The sequence below is a fragment of the Ascaphus truei genome, chromosome 5 (genome assembly GCF_040206685.1).
Source record: "Ascaphus truei isolate aAscTru1 chromosome 5, aAscTru1.hap1, whole genome shotgun sequence".
Lineage (NCBI taxonomy): Eukaryota > Metazoa > Chordata > Amphibia > Anura > Ascaphidae > Ascaphus > Ascaphus truei.
Genome location: NC_134487.1, coordinates 185642419 through 185655701, shown reverse-complemented (window position 1 = coordinate 185655701; position 13283 = coordinate 185642419). Strand labels below are relative to the sequence as shown.

At 45.4% G+C, this 13283-nt stretch overlaps 1 protein-coding gene across 1 annotated transcript in view; it reads right to left on the bottom strand.

The window, feature by feature from the left end:
• ADGRA2 (adhesion G protein-coupled receptor A2) overlaps positions 1-7410 on the bottom strand; it is a 187597-nt gene extending 180187 nt beyond the window's left edge. The window contains exon 1 of the mRNA XM_075601405.1: positions 6785-7410. Coding sequence (XP_075457520.1) covers positions 6785-7023 — 239 coding nt within the window. The 5' untranslated portion in view covers positions 7024-7410. The remainder of the gene's footprint in view (positions 1-6784) is intronic.
• Between the last annotated feature and the right edge of the window lie 5873 nt (positions 7411-13283).

Here is a 13283-nt window from a genome sequence, read left to right as displayed (position 1 = left end):
GGACATGGTCAAAAAGACCGTGCTGAGCCGCAACATATCCCTATCAGCGCGGCTTTAGAAGCGTGCGGAGGCGTGTGAAAATGCAGGAGACAGGCAAGTTTAAATTTTGCCGCTCATGCAAGCGCGAGGTCCGGTCACGTGACTGCCAGAAGCCAATGGCAGTCCGTGACGTCGGCGCCGTGACGTGGTGCGCTAGCCCCGCCTCCCGATCCGCCTCCCACCCGGCACACTGACGCTCATGCAGGGACAAGAAAAATCTCCTGCTTGAGCAGGTGAGCATGAGCGTCAGCGCTGCCCAGCGCCGCTCCCTGCACCATGTCCCAGTCCTTAGAAGACCTAATAAGGTGGCGGTTTTGAGAAAAAATGTTCCAGAAGTGTGACTGGAGTCAATATAGAATATAGATTCTGTACGGGAGTCAAACATAACGACACATACATAGTCTGAGGTATTGCAGCGCAAACAGGTACAACAGGTACTAAGCAGCTCCCTGATCTCAAGAGCTTACAATCTATATGAAAGACGGTCAGGGCTGGCTAGGAAAATTGAGAGGCTCGGTGCGGGGCCTCTTACCATCTTCTGCGCGATCTCTTGATGTCAGTGTCATGTGTCAGTGTCTTGATCCAGTGTCATGGAGCTGCAACGTCAAATGGCATGGCATTGCCATGACAACGGGATGCCACGTGATGTCATGCAATGAAACAATCAGTTTAATTGTTGTGGGGAAGAGCGCGGGGCCCCTGTGAGCGCGGGGCCTCTGTAACCGCGGGGCTCAGTGCAGGGGCGCCAAGCCACCATCAAGCCGGCCCTATGATATGGTATCAAGTGTGATTGATGTTCATCATCTACTCTTTGTGGGTTTTCCAGTCAACTGCGATAGCGCAGATCAGGGCACTAAAAACACACAGAAACTAAATGGGAGATTCCATGCAATAGGTCCCTGCTGCTGTCGCTTTATAAGCAATAACTTTGTCTTTATTACACCCTGTTTGTCACTTTTTCACCCATCATAACCTAACTGCAAGTCTGGTTTGACAAAACGACTATCTCTGACTGGGCCTCCTGGTTCTTACCTGGGTTAAGCTGGGAATGAAGCTTCAGAGGAATTGCTTTACAAAAGCAATTGTGCAAGTTTGGGAGGCCCGTTTTGACGTTGCTATGATAAAAGTGACTTTGTATATGGATATTCAGAGCGCTGTTATAAAGTTTATACTTCTATAATGAGCCGCTCTTCCCCCCCTGATGGTATAACATTTCACTGACTCGCACAAGGCACATTGGAGAACTCTGTTCTCCCACATCTGGAAACAGTTTAAAGAGCAACTGAGTACTTGTGAGCCTGAGTATGTATGTGTCATACAAACCTCGCTACACCTATTTCCTTAGCTGTAAACCCACCTAACAGTGATCCTCGCTATGCGGCAAATGATATTCGTCTTAAAAGCTGCAATCTGAACCATTTGGGGAACTGATTTTTTTCTTCTTCTTACATAATTCGAACTGGACCGCACCATTTTTCAGTGAGATGGTTACCTGTTTAGCTGACGGTGTTACCTCCTGAACATTTACATGGTCATCCAATAGGAAGCGGAAATGGTCACCCCCCTGATGATGCTGCGCCTTCATATTGGCCGATTGGATTAGGGAGATTTAGTGGTCATTTTGATTTACCTAAAGGGGAGGTAAACACCAGCACCTGAACGGGGAAAGTATCTTGGGGCCCAAGGGACCTCCAGTTCCAATTCAAAAAACGGCTACGCTGGCTTGCTGCTTTGAGAGTCAGGATGATCCTGACTTTTGAGATTGTGATCCCGCCGTTAAGGTCCCATTGTGACTCCATTTTTTTTAAATAATCCCAGTAGTAGTACTTTATTGGTAAATATAGCAGATCTCCTTTACTGGAATACATCTTGCCCTCCCAAAATAAACACACAGCATTGTGCTAGAATGGGCGGCATCTGTACGTCTTCCCAGAATTCTTGCACAGCACAGAATCTAAACTATCAAAACCCTGCAGAGCAGCGTCACGCCGTATCTTGATATGCGGTCTACTGCCCTCCCACACCAATAACCAGGACTTATTTGGAGTAATTCTCCGGCTTTTATTAGCTTTTCAGTTGTGCCATACAGAGCAATCATCTTGTTGCTTATTAAAAAGTTATCTCTCTATAATGGTCCCTGTTGAAAAGCTGTCGACTGCTTACTTGGGAATATTAACTCGTTTGTTGCCAGCTAGACCCTCTGGCAGCAGAAGGGGTTAATGGAGCTGAAATCTTCCCAAGCCAGGGAAAGCCAGCTTTACACCACACTGAATAGGAGCCCCAGTGTTTATAATGAGGAAAAATAAGATTTTTGGGGAGGAGGGGTGGGGGGTTGGCGGGGGGGGGAAGGTTCCACTTTGGATGTTCTATTTAGTATTATCTACACGGCCTTGTGTTAATGTTCAGGGCAGAAAGGGGCTCAGACATGTACTGAGTGTACTCGGTTTCAAAAAATAAATATTGGAGACATGACATTTATAACCTTGCTTTTCTTGGCTATTTGCCTGTGTTTGAGAAAATGTAGTCTAAAATGTAGGTACTGTGTGTGTGTGTGTGTGTGTGTGTGTGTGTGTGTGTGTGTGTGTGTGTGTGTGTGTGTGTGTGTGTGTGTGTATGAATGTGTATATATATACATATATATATATATATATATATATATATATATATATATATATAGCGCCAACGCTCAGGTTAAAAATGGCACTGATATGTTAAATATGAATGATTTACACCTTATTATTGCTAAGATCAGATAAGGCTTTCATTTCTTTTGGCTACTCCTTTAGTGTGACATCACTATGTGCTGAACAAATGTTTGCCCAGGCAATGCTCCCCTCTCTCCACCCACCTTATCTTTATTGGCTCTAACAAGAAACAATAGCCCATATTCACTAAAGGGTCCTACCGCCCACTCATTTGATGGGAACACCTTTAATGAATACGGGCCAAGATGGGCTGGAGGTTGAGAAAACACTTGACTGGCCTCTATTCAGAGGTCCCCATAAAAAGAAGAATGCCCTCATTCTCAAAGAAACCCAAATAGACAAATATTTACTTTCATTCTGGTTCTGAATTCATTTGTTTAGAAGAATGACAATGTCAAGTTGTTTTCAACATGTTGCGAACCTCAGGGATTGCACCCTTAAAGGCGTTGTAAACGAGAGATAATAGATGGAAATGTATGTAAAATGGGATAACTGCATCGAATATAAAAGGACTGCAATGGGATCGCCATCCTACAAGTCAGGATCAACTTCTTCCACACCTCAATTACAAGGTGTTAATCGCACCCCAGGGTGACTCTAACACATACCATTTGCCTTTAAAGTCTTCAGTAGCCTTCTTATACAGAAGAAGAAGAAGAAGAAGAAGAAGAAGAAGAAGAAGAAGAAGAAGAAGAAGAAGAAGAAGAAGAAGAAGAAGAAGAAGAAGAAGCTACGTAAATAGCACTTTTCTCCTAATGGACTCAGAGCTTTATCCAGGGTTATCCAGATTCTGTTCTCTTGCTTGAAATACCCACAAGTCAATGAATGCCCATGCAATGCTACAGCTAGTAAACACATTTACTTCTCTTCTATGAAGTGGACCGCCCTGGGAATCAATGGGCTGAAAGGTATATCTGCCATCAACTTCAATGTCTCCTTCCAGCCCAATCCTTCCGTGGATGCTAATTTCAAGGTCACTGCAAGGTGACAAAGGACAGAGCCTTTCCAGCTGATGTGCAGCAAATATAAAAGCACTGTAAATATAGGGGGAAAGGTTTTCCTGTCCCAAAGAATTTACCATTATTTATATTTCACTGTGGCTAATGAGCTCTCACTAATGGTTGCCATTTACTTAATTTTTTTACCTGTATTTTTTATCGTTCTATAAAAAAATCCTGTTCTTATTTCATCGCACTGTCACCGTCTAAAATATATGTATTCCTTTTATATGCATATAAATCTGATAGCAACAGCCCACATCACCAACAGATTGAGACAAATCAAATTAATTTATTTTTAGCACAGAAGTGCAGTTAACCCCTTCACAACCTATGTCAGCAGAGGGTTTAAAAGATTGCTTTGGTTGGTACGATTCAGGATATTCAACTCATAAAGCAACGGTTACCTGTAACTAATAACTGTTTAATGAATGAAAGTGCCATATTTACAGATTATCTGCATATAATGAGTGTTAAGGGAGTGATATCAGATTCAACAGCAAAAATAACCTGACAAGCTATCCGTTCATCTGTATAACAACTCCTCAAACGGCTCATTCGCCCAAGAGGGGCATTATACAGTAGTTGTAAGGCACTGCGAGGGTATCAGGCCCTCGGGACTTGGGTTATCTGCCTGGATATCGCAATGAGAGAGTTTAAACAATGTTACATGATTTGAACATACTCAGGAGTTGTGTTACCTTCAGACTACATGGCTGTACAAAGACATAGACAGAAGTTGGGTTACCATCAGCTAAGGTCACTCTGGTGACCCTACAGTGTTGGGTTTACATTGGTATATTACCTTGTAATAACCCAATTCCTGAGTGTCCTTGGGGCTAATCAGAAGTATACACAAGAAGCTCCCAGGTTAGCTGCTGTGGTGTTGTGGCTTCATTGGCAGAAATGAATTGCAAGCGTTTCTGATACTGAAAGGTTCTAGCATCACAGGCACAAAAATGATTGGGACTGTGCCTTTAATATCAATTTAAAAAGGTATTTTGCCCCTTTTGTAGAGAGTGATCTCTAGGCGTTAGGGATCAGCTACAGTACATGATGCACATGTACAATGAGAAATACAGTGTATATCGCCGTTATTTATGTCATGCTGGAATGAATCTCTCATATGAAACTTTACAGCTGATGTATTAAACTTGATCATAAGGTTTCTAGCATTTTAAGCAGATGCTAAAAACTGCAACACGGCACATGCCCATCATTGCAAGGCTATAATAGGGGTCTCTTTGGTCAGTGTACAAAGCAATGGGTCACACTGTAGAAAATTGAGCTCACTGTACACAAATCCTAAATCTAATCACCAATTGCAATGACGATAACAGTTAAATGATGACGGGAGTTATTATTTCGCATTGTTTTAGACGTTAACCAAAAACAATACACGTACGTCGATCAGTCGATTTTCAAAGTGAAGTAACGTTTTAAAATGTAAAAGTGGAGTGGAAACTCATGGATCAGCAAAACTGGAAATATCTCAAAGTCCAGTTAGTCGATGGACAAACGGGATGAAAGTTAAAGTTTGTTGATGCTGCGTGTATGCAAACCTGCAGAAACAGTTTGTATCTTGGGAATATGGATGTAATTATATTAGATTGTTTTGATTAAGCTGTACAACTTTTCTCCCTGTTCAATAAGAAAAATAAAGAATTGGAAAGAAAATTGAACCATGATGCTTGTCAAACTTTGATCACACGTCCTGCTCGCATGTGCATCTAATGCAGGGGTGGGCAACTCCAGTCCTCAAGGGCCATCAACAGGTCAGGTTTTCAGGATATCCCTGCTTCAGCACTAGTGCCTCAATATCAGTCTTCGACTGTCCTTGTGGGATAGCCTGAAAACCTGACCCGTTGGTGGCCCTTGAGGACTGGAGTTGCCCACCTCTGTTCTAATGTAACAGCCTTTTTAACGACGATTATTGCAATTGATGCTATTCTGCCAGAGATGCTTAAAAAATGACAGCAAGAAATGCAGCATTTGATATGTTCTATTAAATATGTGCATTGTGTAACTCCTCCGAAAATCCTTCTGTTACTTATAACAAGCCACAAATTGTAAGCTGACTTATGGCAAAAGGGGGCAGCGTTTTGTGGTACATAGATGATTAGAGAAGTGTCCCATTAATTGCAAAGTTTCCATCTTTAGAGCTGCCCTAATAAATCTGTAACTCACTTGCTGCCAATGGGCCCTGCAACGCATTGCAAAACATATAACATCTAACAAACGGATACACATACAGACACACTAACACATATTCTGTATATATACACATTAACACGTGCACATCTGCTCAGTGTATTTGCCAGTGAATCTGTGTTTATCTGTGTATGTAAGAGTGCAAATCTTCGTGTATCACTGTGCAGATCAGCGAGTCTGTTGTTTGGTCTGTGTGTACTGTATCAGTTATTTTGTGTGCATCAGTTTCTGTATGTCTATCAGTTATTTTTGTGCAGTTTCTGTAGGTATATTAGTGTGTACTGTATATATACTGTGTAACGTATTAGCGTGTTGGTATAAGTGTTTGTGTATACCAATATGTATGTACTGTATGTGCATCAGGTTCTGTATGTGGATTAGTATGTTAATGTATAAATACTGCATATGTATCAGTGTGTCTATATGTGTATCAGTGTATAATGTATATCATGTATCCGTGTCTGTATGTGTATCAGTGTGTTAATGTATATATACTGTGTAGGTATCAGTGTGTCGGGGGGTGTATCAGTGTACAGTATATACTACTCTATGTATGTATCAATGTGTCTGTATTGGTTTTTGTGTATATAAGTGTGTTAATATGTGTGTACTGTGTGTGTATGCAGTGGGTAAAGAGCATCAGTTGCTGGCAATAGGGATCAGTAGCTAGAAATCTCAGAATATACTATTAACCCTTTCAAACTCAGCGGGCCCACCAACGCATGTAGTAACCCCTTCACTGCCCCCTCTGCCAGCAAAGGCTGACTCCCCCAACCATTACACATCAGCGGGGGTTCTTAACCTCATTACGGTAACCATGGGCATACTCACAGGGTCACCGTCTTGTTGGGTAGCAGGGCAGGGTCAGGCACCTCTAGAAGATCCTCAGTGCAGACCACCTTCTTCCTGGGGGCACTGGCAGATCCCACCCCAGGTTTGGACCTCTCTCCTACACACTTGCAGCTGTGGATGAGCACAGGGCAGGTCTGAGTCCATGGCACAAGGTAGAGGAGCAACAGGAGAACCCCTGGGCAACTGGGTGCCCTCAACACGAGCATCCTAAGAAGCATTGACTCTTCATCAGCCCATCCTACACAGCTGTGCCCTTTAAACCCACAGATGTGGCTGGTAGGAGAGTGATCCAGGTAAAGAAGCAGTCTATTGCATGCTGAACTTATTCACAGGTCTGTTCCCTCCACATGTGTTCCCTGTCTGCTCTGATCCAGCCTGTTGCTGCAGATTGTAAATGCATAGTGGGGATGTGAGATTTTTTTTTTTTATATACAGGTTTTCTCTGTGATCCCATACAAAGAAACAGTGCTGGGTGTGGGATGAGCGCAGTGCTCGGGCTGGATAGTACCTCTAGGAGGGGAGAGGCTCTCCCTGCCTGTAATGATGGAATATAACGGATTGTATCCCCTGCCTGCTGCTCTGTGCAGACTCTGCTCATGTTACCGAGGCTCAGGCTCCTGCTGCACCTCCTCCCACTGCACACACTTCCGCCGGGGTCCTAGTGCCTGCGGCTACTCGCAGCTCACTCTCTCCTACACTGATACTGCTGATATGAAACATACTGACACACAGCAAGGACACAGTGACACACACTGATACACAACCATGAGACAGTGACACACACTGATACACAACCATGAGATAGTGACAAACACTGATGCACAACCATGAGATAGTGACACACACTGATACACAACCATGAGATAGTGACACACACTGATATACAACCATGAGATAGTGACACAATGATATACAACCATGAGATAGTGACACACACTGATACACAACCATGAGATAGTGACACACACTGATATACAACCATGAGATAGTGACACAATGATATACAACCATGAGACAGTGACACACACTGATACACAACCATGAGATAGTGACAAACACTGATGCACAACCATGAGATAGTGACACACACTGATACACAACCATGAGATAGTGACAAACACTGATACTCAACCATGAGACAGTGACACACTGATAGACAACCATGAGACAGTGACACACTGACACACAGCAATGACACAGTGACACACACTGATACACAACCATGAGATAGTAACACACACTGATACACAACCATGAGATAGTGACAAACACTGATGCACAACCATGAGACAGTGACACACACTGATACACAACCATGAGATAGTGACACACTGATATACAACCATGATATAGTGACACACTGATACACAACCATGAGACAGGGACACACACTGATACACAACCATGAGATAGTGACACGCACTGATACACAACCATGAGATAGTGACACACACTGATACACAACCATGAGACAGTGACACACACTGATAAACAACCATGAGATAGTGACACACACCGATACACGGCCATGAGACACTGACACAGACTAAGAGAAAGAGACTGTTACACAGAAATTAGACCGTTACACACACTGAGAGAGAGACCGTGACACACAGCAATTAGACAATGACACACTACACACACAGAGAAAGGGACAGCTACACAGCTATGATATAGTGACACACACTGACACACAGCCATGACACAGAGACACCCTGAGATACAGTGAAACACAGCCATAAGAGATTGATACACACTGAAAGACAATGAGAGACTGACACACAGCCATGGGAAAGTAACACAGAGACACAGCACACAGCAATGAAACAGTGACACACCAAGAAAGACAATGATACAGTGCAATCAGACAGCGACAAACATTAAGATAAAGAGACTGATACATAGCTATGAGACAGTGACACACACTGAGAGACACGGAAACAGCCAGGAGACAGAGACACACACACAGAGAAAAATGCTGACACACAGCCATGAGACAGTGAGAAAGAGAGAGAGAGAGAGAGAGAGAGACTGACACAGTGATACTCACTAAGAAAGACCCTCTGATACACACCTATGAGACAGTAATACACACTGAGAGACGCTGATACATAGTCAAATCCCTATCAAATCCCGTATTACACACAAAATTCACCTCACTTTTAAATCTTTACACTTTCCTGCCCCTCCATACATTCCAGCCCTAATTTCTCGCTATGCACCATTCCGACTCTGGCGTTCTGTTCAAGGATGTCTTCTCTCTACCCCTTTTGTATCTAAAGCTCTCTCCAGCCTAAAACCTTTCTCAGTCACTGCAAAACACCTTTGGAATGCCCTTCCCCTCAATATCCGACTTGCACCTGTGACGGTAGGGGCGTAACCAGGCTCTCAAATAAATGGGTTTGAGCCCATTTGTTTACCCCTGATCCGTAATAAGGGTTCAAGAAGTGTCAGCCCTTGAGCCCAGGACTGTTTAATGCATAAACTGTAATGTGCGTTAATAAAGAATGTATGTGTTTTTTGCCTTTCCAGGGGTGCCAGCAAGCAGGGATCGCTGGGGTATGCGTTTCAAGGGGGGTTTTGCGGAGAAAGTGTTGTCAGAATGTGCCTAGGAGGTTGGGGTCTGAAGTTGTCGGTTCCCCTAAAAATGTACCCAGGAATCCTGTCTGATTCCTGGATTCATGTAGGCACATTGTCCCGGCAATATCTCCCCTTGAAAACGCTTGCGCGACTTACCACTGGGGTTCCCTGCTTCAGCACAGCCAGAAAGGTAAAATAAGGCACAGGGATGAAAAGTGTTCCTGTAGCTACGGAGATCCCTAGGTAACATAGGGGTACCCCATTTAGTGCCAAGGTATCCCAGAACCTGTATTGGGTTTGTGGGTTATGGAAGTACCCTGTGAAGTATAGAAAACACTGACCTGTTTAGGGGCTTTGGGGTTCCCTGTTGTGTCGTAGAAACTCCATATTTGGGGAGTGTAAGTTTTAGGTGGGATATTTGGGTGAAAATGTATTCCTTTTGTTTGCAGGAGTTCATGGGGCCCAACTACTGGTGGTTCCCTGATTCACCCCAGCATGCAGGCACTATTTGTGGGTTCACGGGGTGAATCACATTGGGGATGCAGCGTGTCCCCCCAGACTCCTGGTTTTCAGGACCAAATATCCCCAACTAATTTCCCACGCATATATAATGTTCCCCAAGGTTTATGCTTATAACGGACGTGCTCGCCACAAACCGGGAGGTAGGGATGTGAATACACCGACCTTAGACCACGAAGCCGGTTCTGGATTGCGCAGTTCGTAGTCATTCGTAGCAGGGTCAGGGTTGGAGAATGTAGAGTAATCCTTAGGCAAGCCAGGGTCTGGGTTGGAGACGTCAGGGTAATCGATATCCAGGCAAAAGTTCGGCAACAAGGAATCAGGTACGCAGTGCTTCAGCGTAGCAGCTGCACTGCGGGAATGGCCTCTGCGCGAGGAGCATGAGCGGCCCATAACGAAGGACTCTGCAAGGCAGGAAGGCAGCAGGCCTCAGGAAACAGAAAGCTGAAGGGTAACGCTGGAGATCCAGCGCTTCAGCACAGGAACCAGGACATGGCCTCTGCAATGGAGAAATGCAGCAGGCCCCAGGAACCAGACCTCTGCAGAGAAGGCAGCAGGCCTCAGGGAACAGAAGCTGAAGGATTGCGCTGGGGATCCAGCACTTCAGCACAGGAACCAGGACACGGCCTCTGCAATGGAGAAATGTAGCAGGCCCCAGGAACTAGAACAATAATACATGAACAGGGCGGCCAAATAGGTAGCTTGTGGCAAACACAGTTACATCCAATGAGAAAAAACTATGCTCGGTACTGAGGCAGTGTGAGAGAATAGTATAAGAAGGCCAACGGGCCAATCACAGGAGAGAGTTGTGAGGGCATTCCTCCAATGAGAGACCACCGAGGCAGGACTGCAGTAATTGCCAGCACAGGTGGATGTGAGGGGAGGTTGTCTGGAAACAGTACAGTTCTGAAAGGAAAGGGTTTCCACCAAACCCAGGAACAGAATCCTTACAATACTTTATTAAAGTATTGTTTATAGGGTGTTATACTGTATGTATAAAAATCCATGCAGTCAGCCTAAGCATTTGCATAGGAGCCAGGATTTCTGCCTAGCCATCTGGGCTCAAAGGAGACCCAGGATGTCAGAGGTGTCGAGCCATTTTGGTTCTGTCAGACTTGGAGGAGCCTATCACCACGGGTGGCATTGAGGGAACCAAGGACAGAGGTGCCAAGTTGCACATGCCCCTTGGTTCATTTAGATTTCCAGACAACCCTGTTTTTTTCGACCGGCTGGTCTCTGATTGGCTGCTGAGAAAGTTCTCACACTTCTGATGGGGTTGTAGTATTTTGTAAATGAAGTCAAAAATACTATAAGAATCCATGCACCCATCAGATTTGAGTCTCCAGTTTCAAGTCTCCAGTCTCCAACAAGAAAGAGGACATTGCGGGCTAAGTCCCGGTCAGGGGAAACTCCTTAGTTAAGATTCCCTGCCCCTAGAAGAGTCTAGTTTTTTACCCCAGTTCCCAAGTAAGTGTGTCTTTTTGCCTGTAGTTTGTGTTCCACTGTGTGCATGCCTTTATTAAGTGATTAAACTTCAATTTATTTAATTACCTTGTTTTGCTCAATGAATGATCCTGGTAAAAAGGTGTAAATGCCTGGTCTCCCGTGACACACCCTCTATATCCACGTTTATGACCCAGCTTAAAACACATCTCTTTAACCAAGCATATGAGTAGCTCCGTGCTGGGCTGCCGACCAGACAAGTGTACTGGGCCAGGTGGCTGTGGGGGGGCCAGCGAGCCAGTTTTGGAAGTTGGGCACGATCTTTACCCGGGCCCAACTTCTTTGCCCAGCTGCCGGTCCTCTCGTTTCTGCCAGGCCCGGCTCTCCCCCAGCTGCGGGCCTCCCTCACTAACACAGTCCCACTGGAGAGCCTCTGACACTTCCGAGCGCCGAGCCCCTCTGACCTCTAACGTCGGTGTGCGCTGGAATCAAGCTCGACCCAGCTTCTGGCACTCACCGGCATGAGAAATGGGCCTGACACTTTCTGGCATCAGAGACTCGGCAGTGGGACAATGTCAGTGAGGGAGGCCTGCAGCTGGGGGAGAATCGCGCCCGGCAGCAACGAGAGGACCGTCAGACGGACAGAGAAGTTGGGGGAGGCTAGCAGCAGCTGGGAGAGAGCTGGGGCAGCAGAGACCTGAGACCATCCCCAAGGTAAGTCTGTATTTTGTTTTTTTTATGGGTGGGTGTTTAAAAAAAATTTTACTTGTTGGGTTTGTATCTATTTGGGGGTAACGTTTTTTTTTTGTATGTACCTGTATTTGAGGGATGGGTTTGAAACAAAGCGGACAATTTAAAGATGGCGCATTGGAGCTGCAGGTCTAGGCAGTGTAGGTGTCCCGCACAGGACATTTAATCCTGCACTTATCAGATCTGGCTTGTCGGAGCGGGCAGGCGGTGAGGCGTGGGAGCGCTCGCAGTGGACATTATGGCGAATCGTCCCGGTAGTGTTTTGGTCGCGACCAAGCATACTAGACCGTATACGTAACGTTCTTACCTTCTTCATGCTGCTCTCCTCCTTCAGTGCCGCAGCGTCAAACGACACTGTGACGTCACATGGCGACGCGTTGTCATGGCAATGTGATATCACATGACATAGTGTTGTAATGGAAACACGGCTTCACGTGAATTTCTCTGCCTTAATGTTAATGTGAACGAATGTGCATGTCGGTGTAATAAATGTGCACGCGTGTACAAATATGTATGTCTGGATATGAATGTCCTGTCCATATCTGTTTGAATGTGTAGGCCCTAACCTTGTGAGTGCTCAGGGTGACCCTCCAGCACATTGCGATCATGTGATCACTCGTCACGAGTGTAACGTCACCGATGACGGGAACGAGAGAGGACGAGTTTTGTTCCGTTCCATGTCTGGTCAGATCACGTTCAGCGCTCCACAGAGAGCAGAATGTGATCTCCACTTGAAAACATGCCAAAAGTCCAGGACACGCCTACTACCGCATGGAGTTCCTGGCCTCATGATGTGGTATCATCTACTTTATGTCATGGGGGACTCAAGGGGTTAATGTTAATGTACATGTAACGGGTTTTCCCCCCCCAATCTCACATTGGCCCGGGTAGTCTAACCAGTCCCCATTACATGTTCGTGTCTGGTGGTGCACCTGTAGGCAACAGGGCTCCTGAGTCTCCCGCTTGATGGTATTAGGGGATGTCATCCAGACAGGCAGCTGAGGTAGTGTGTGCGAGTCCAACTTACTTCATGTGCAGCGCCTCCACCTCATCAGGCTCTGTGCTTCCGCAGGGAGATGGTCCTGGTGAGGAACTCCTTCTTGGTGGTGCCATCCACTGCTGAGTAACTTCACACTCACACAGTGGAGGTATATTCGAACAGGGCATCTTTATTGATGGTTGCTAT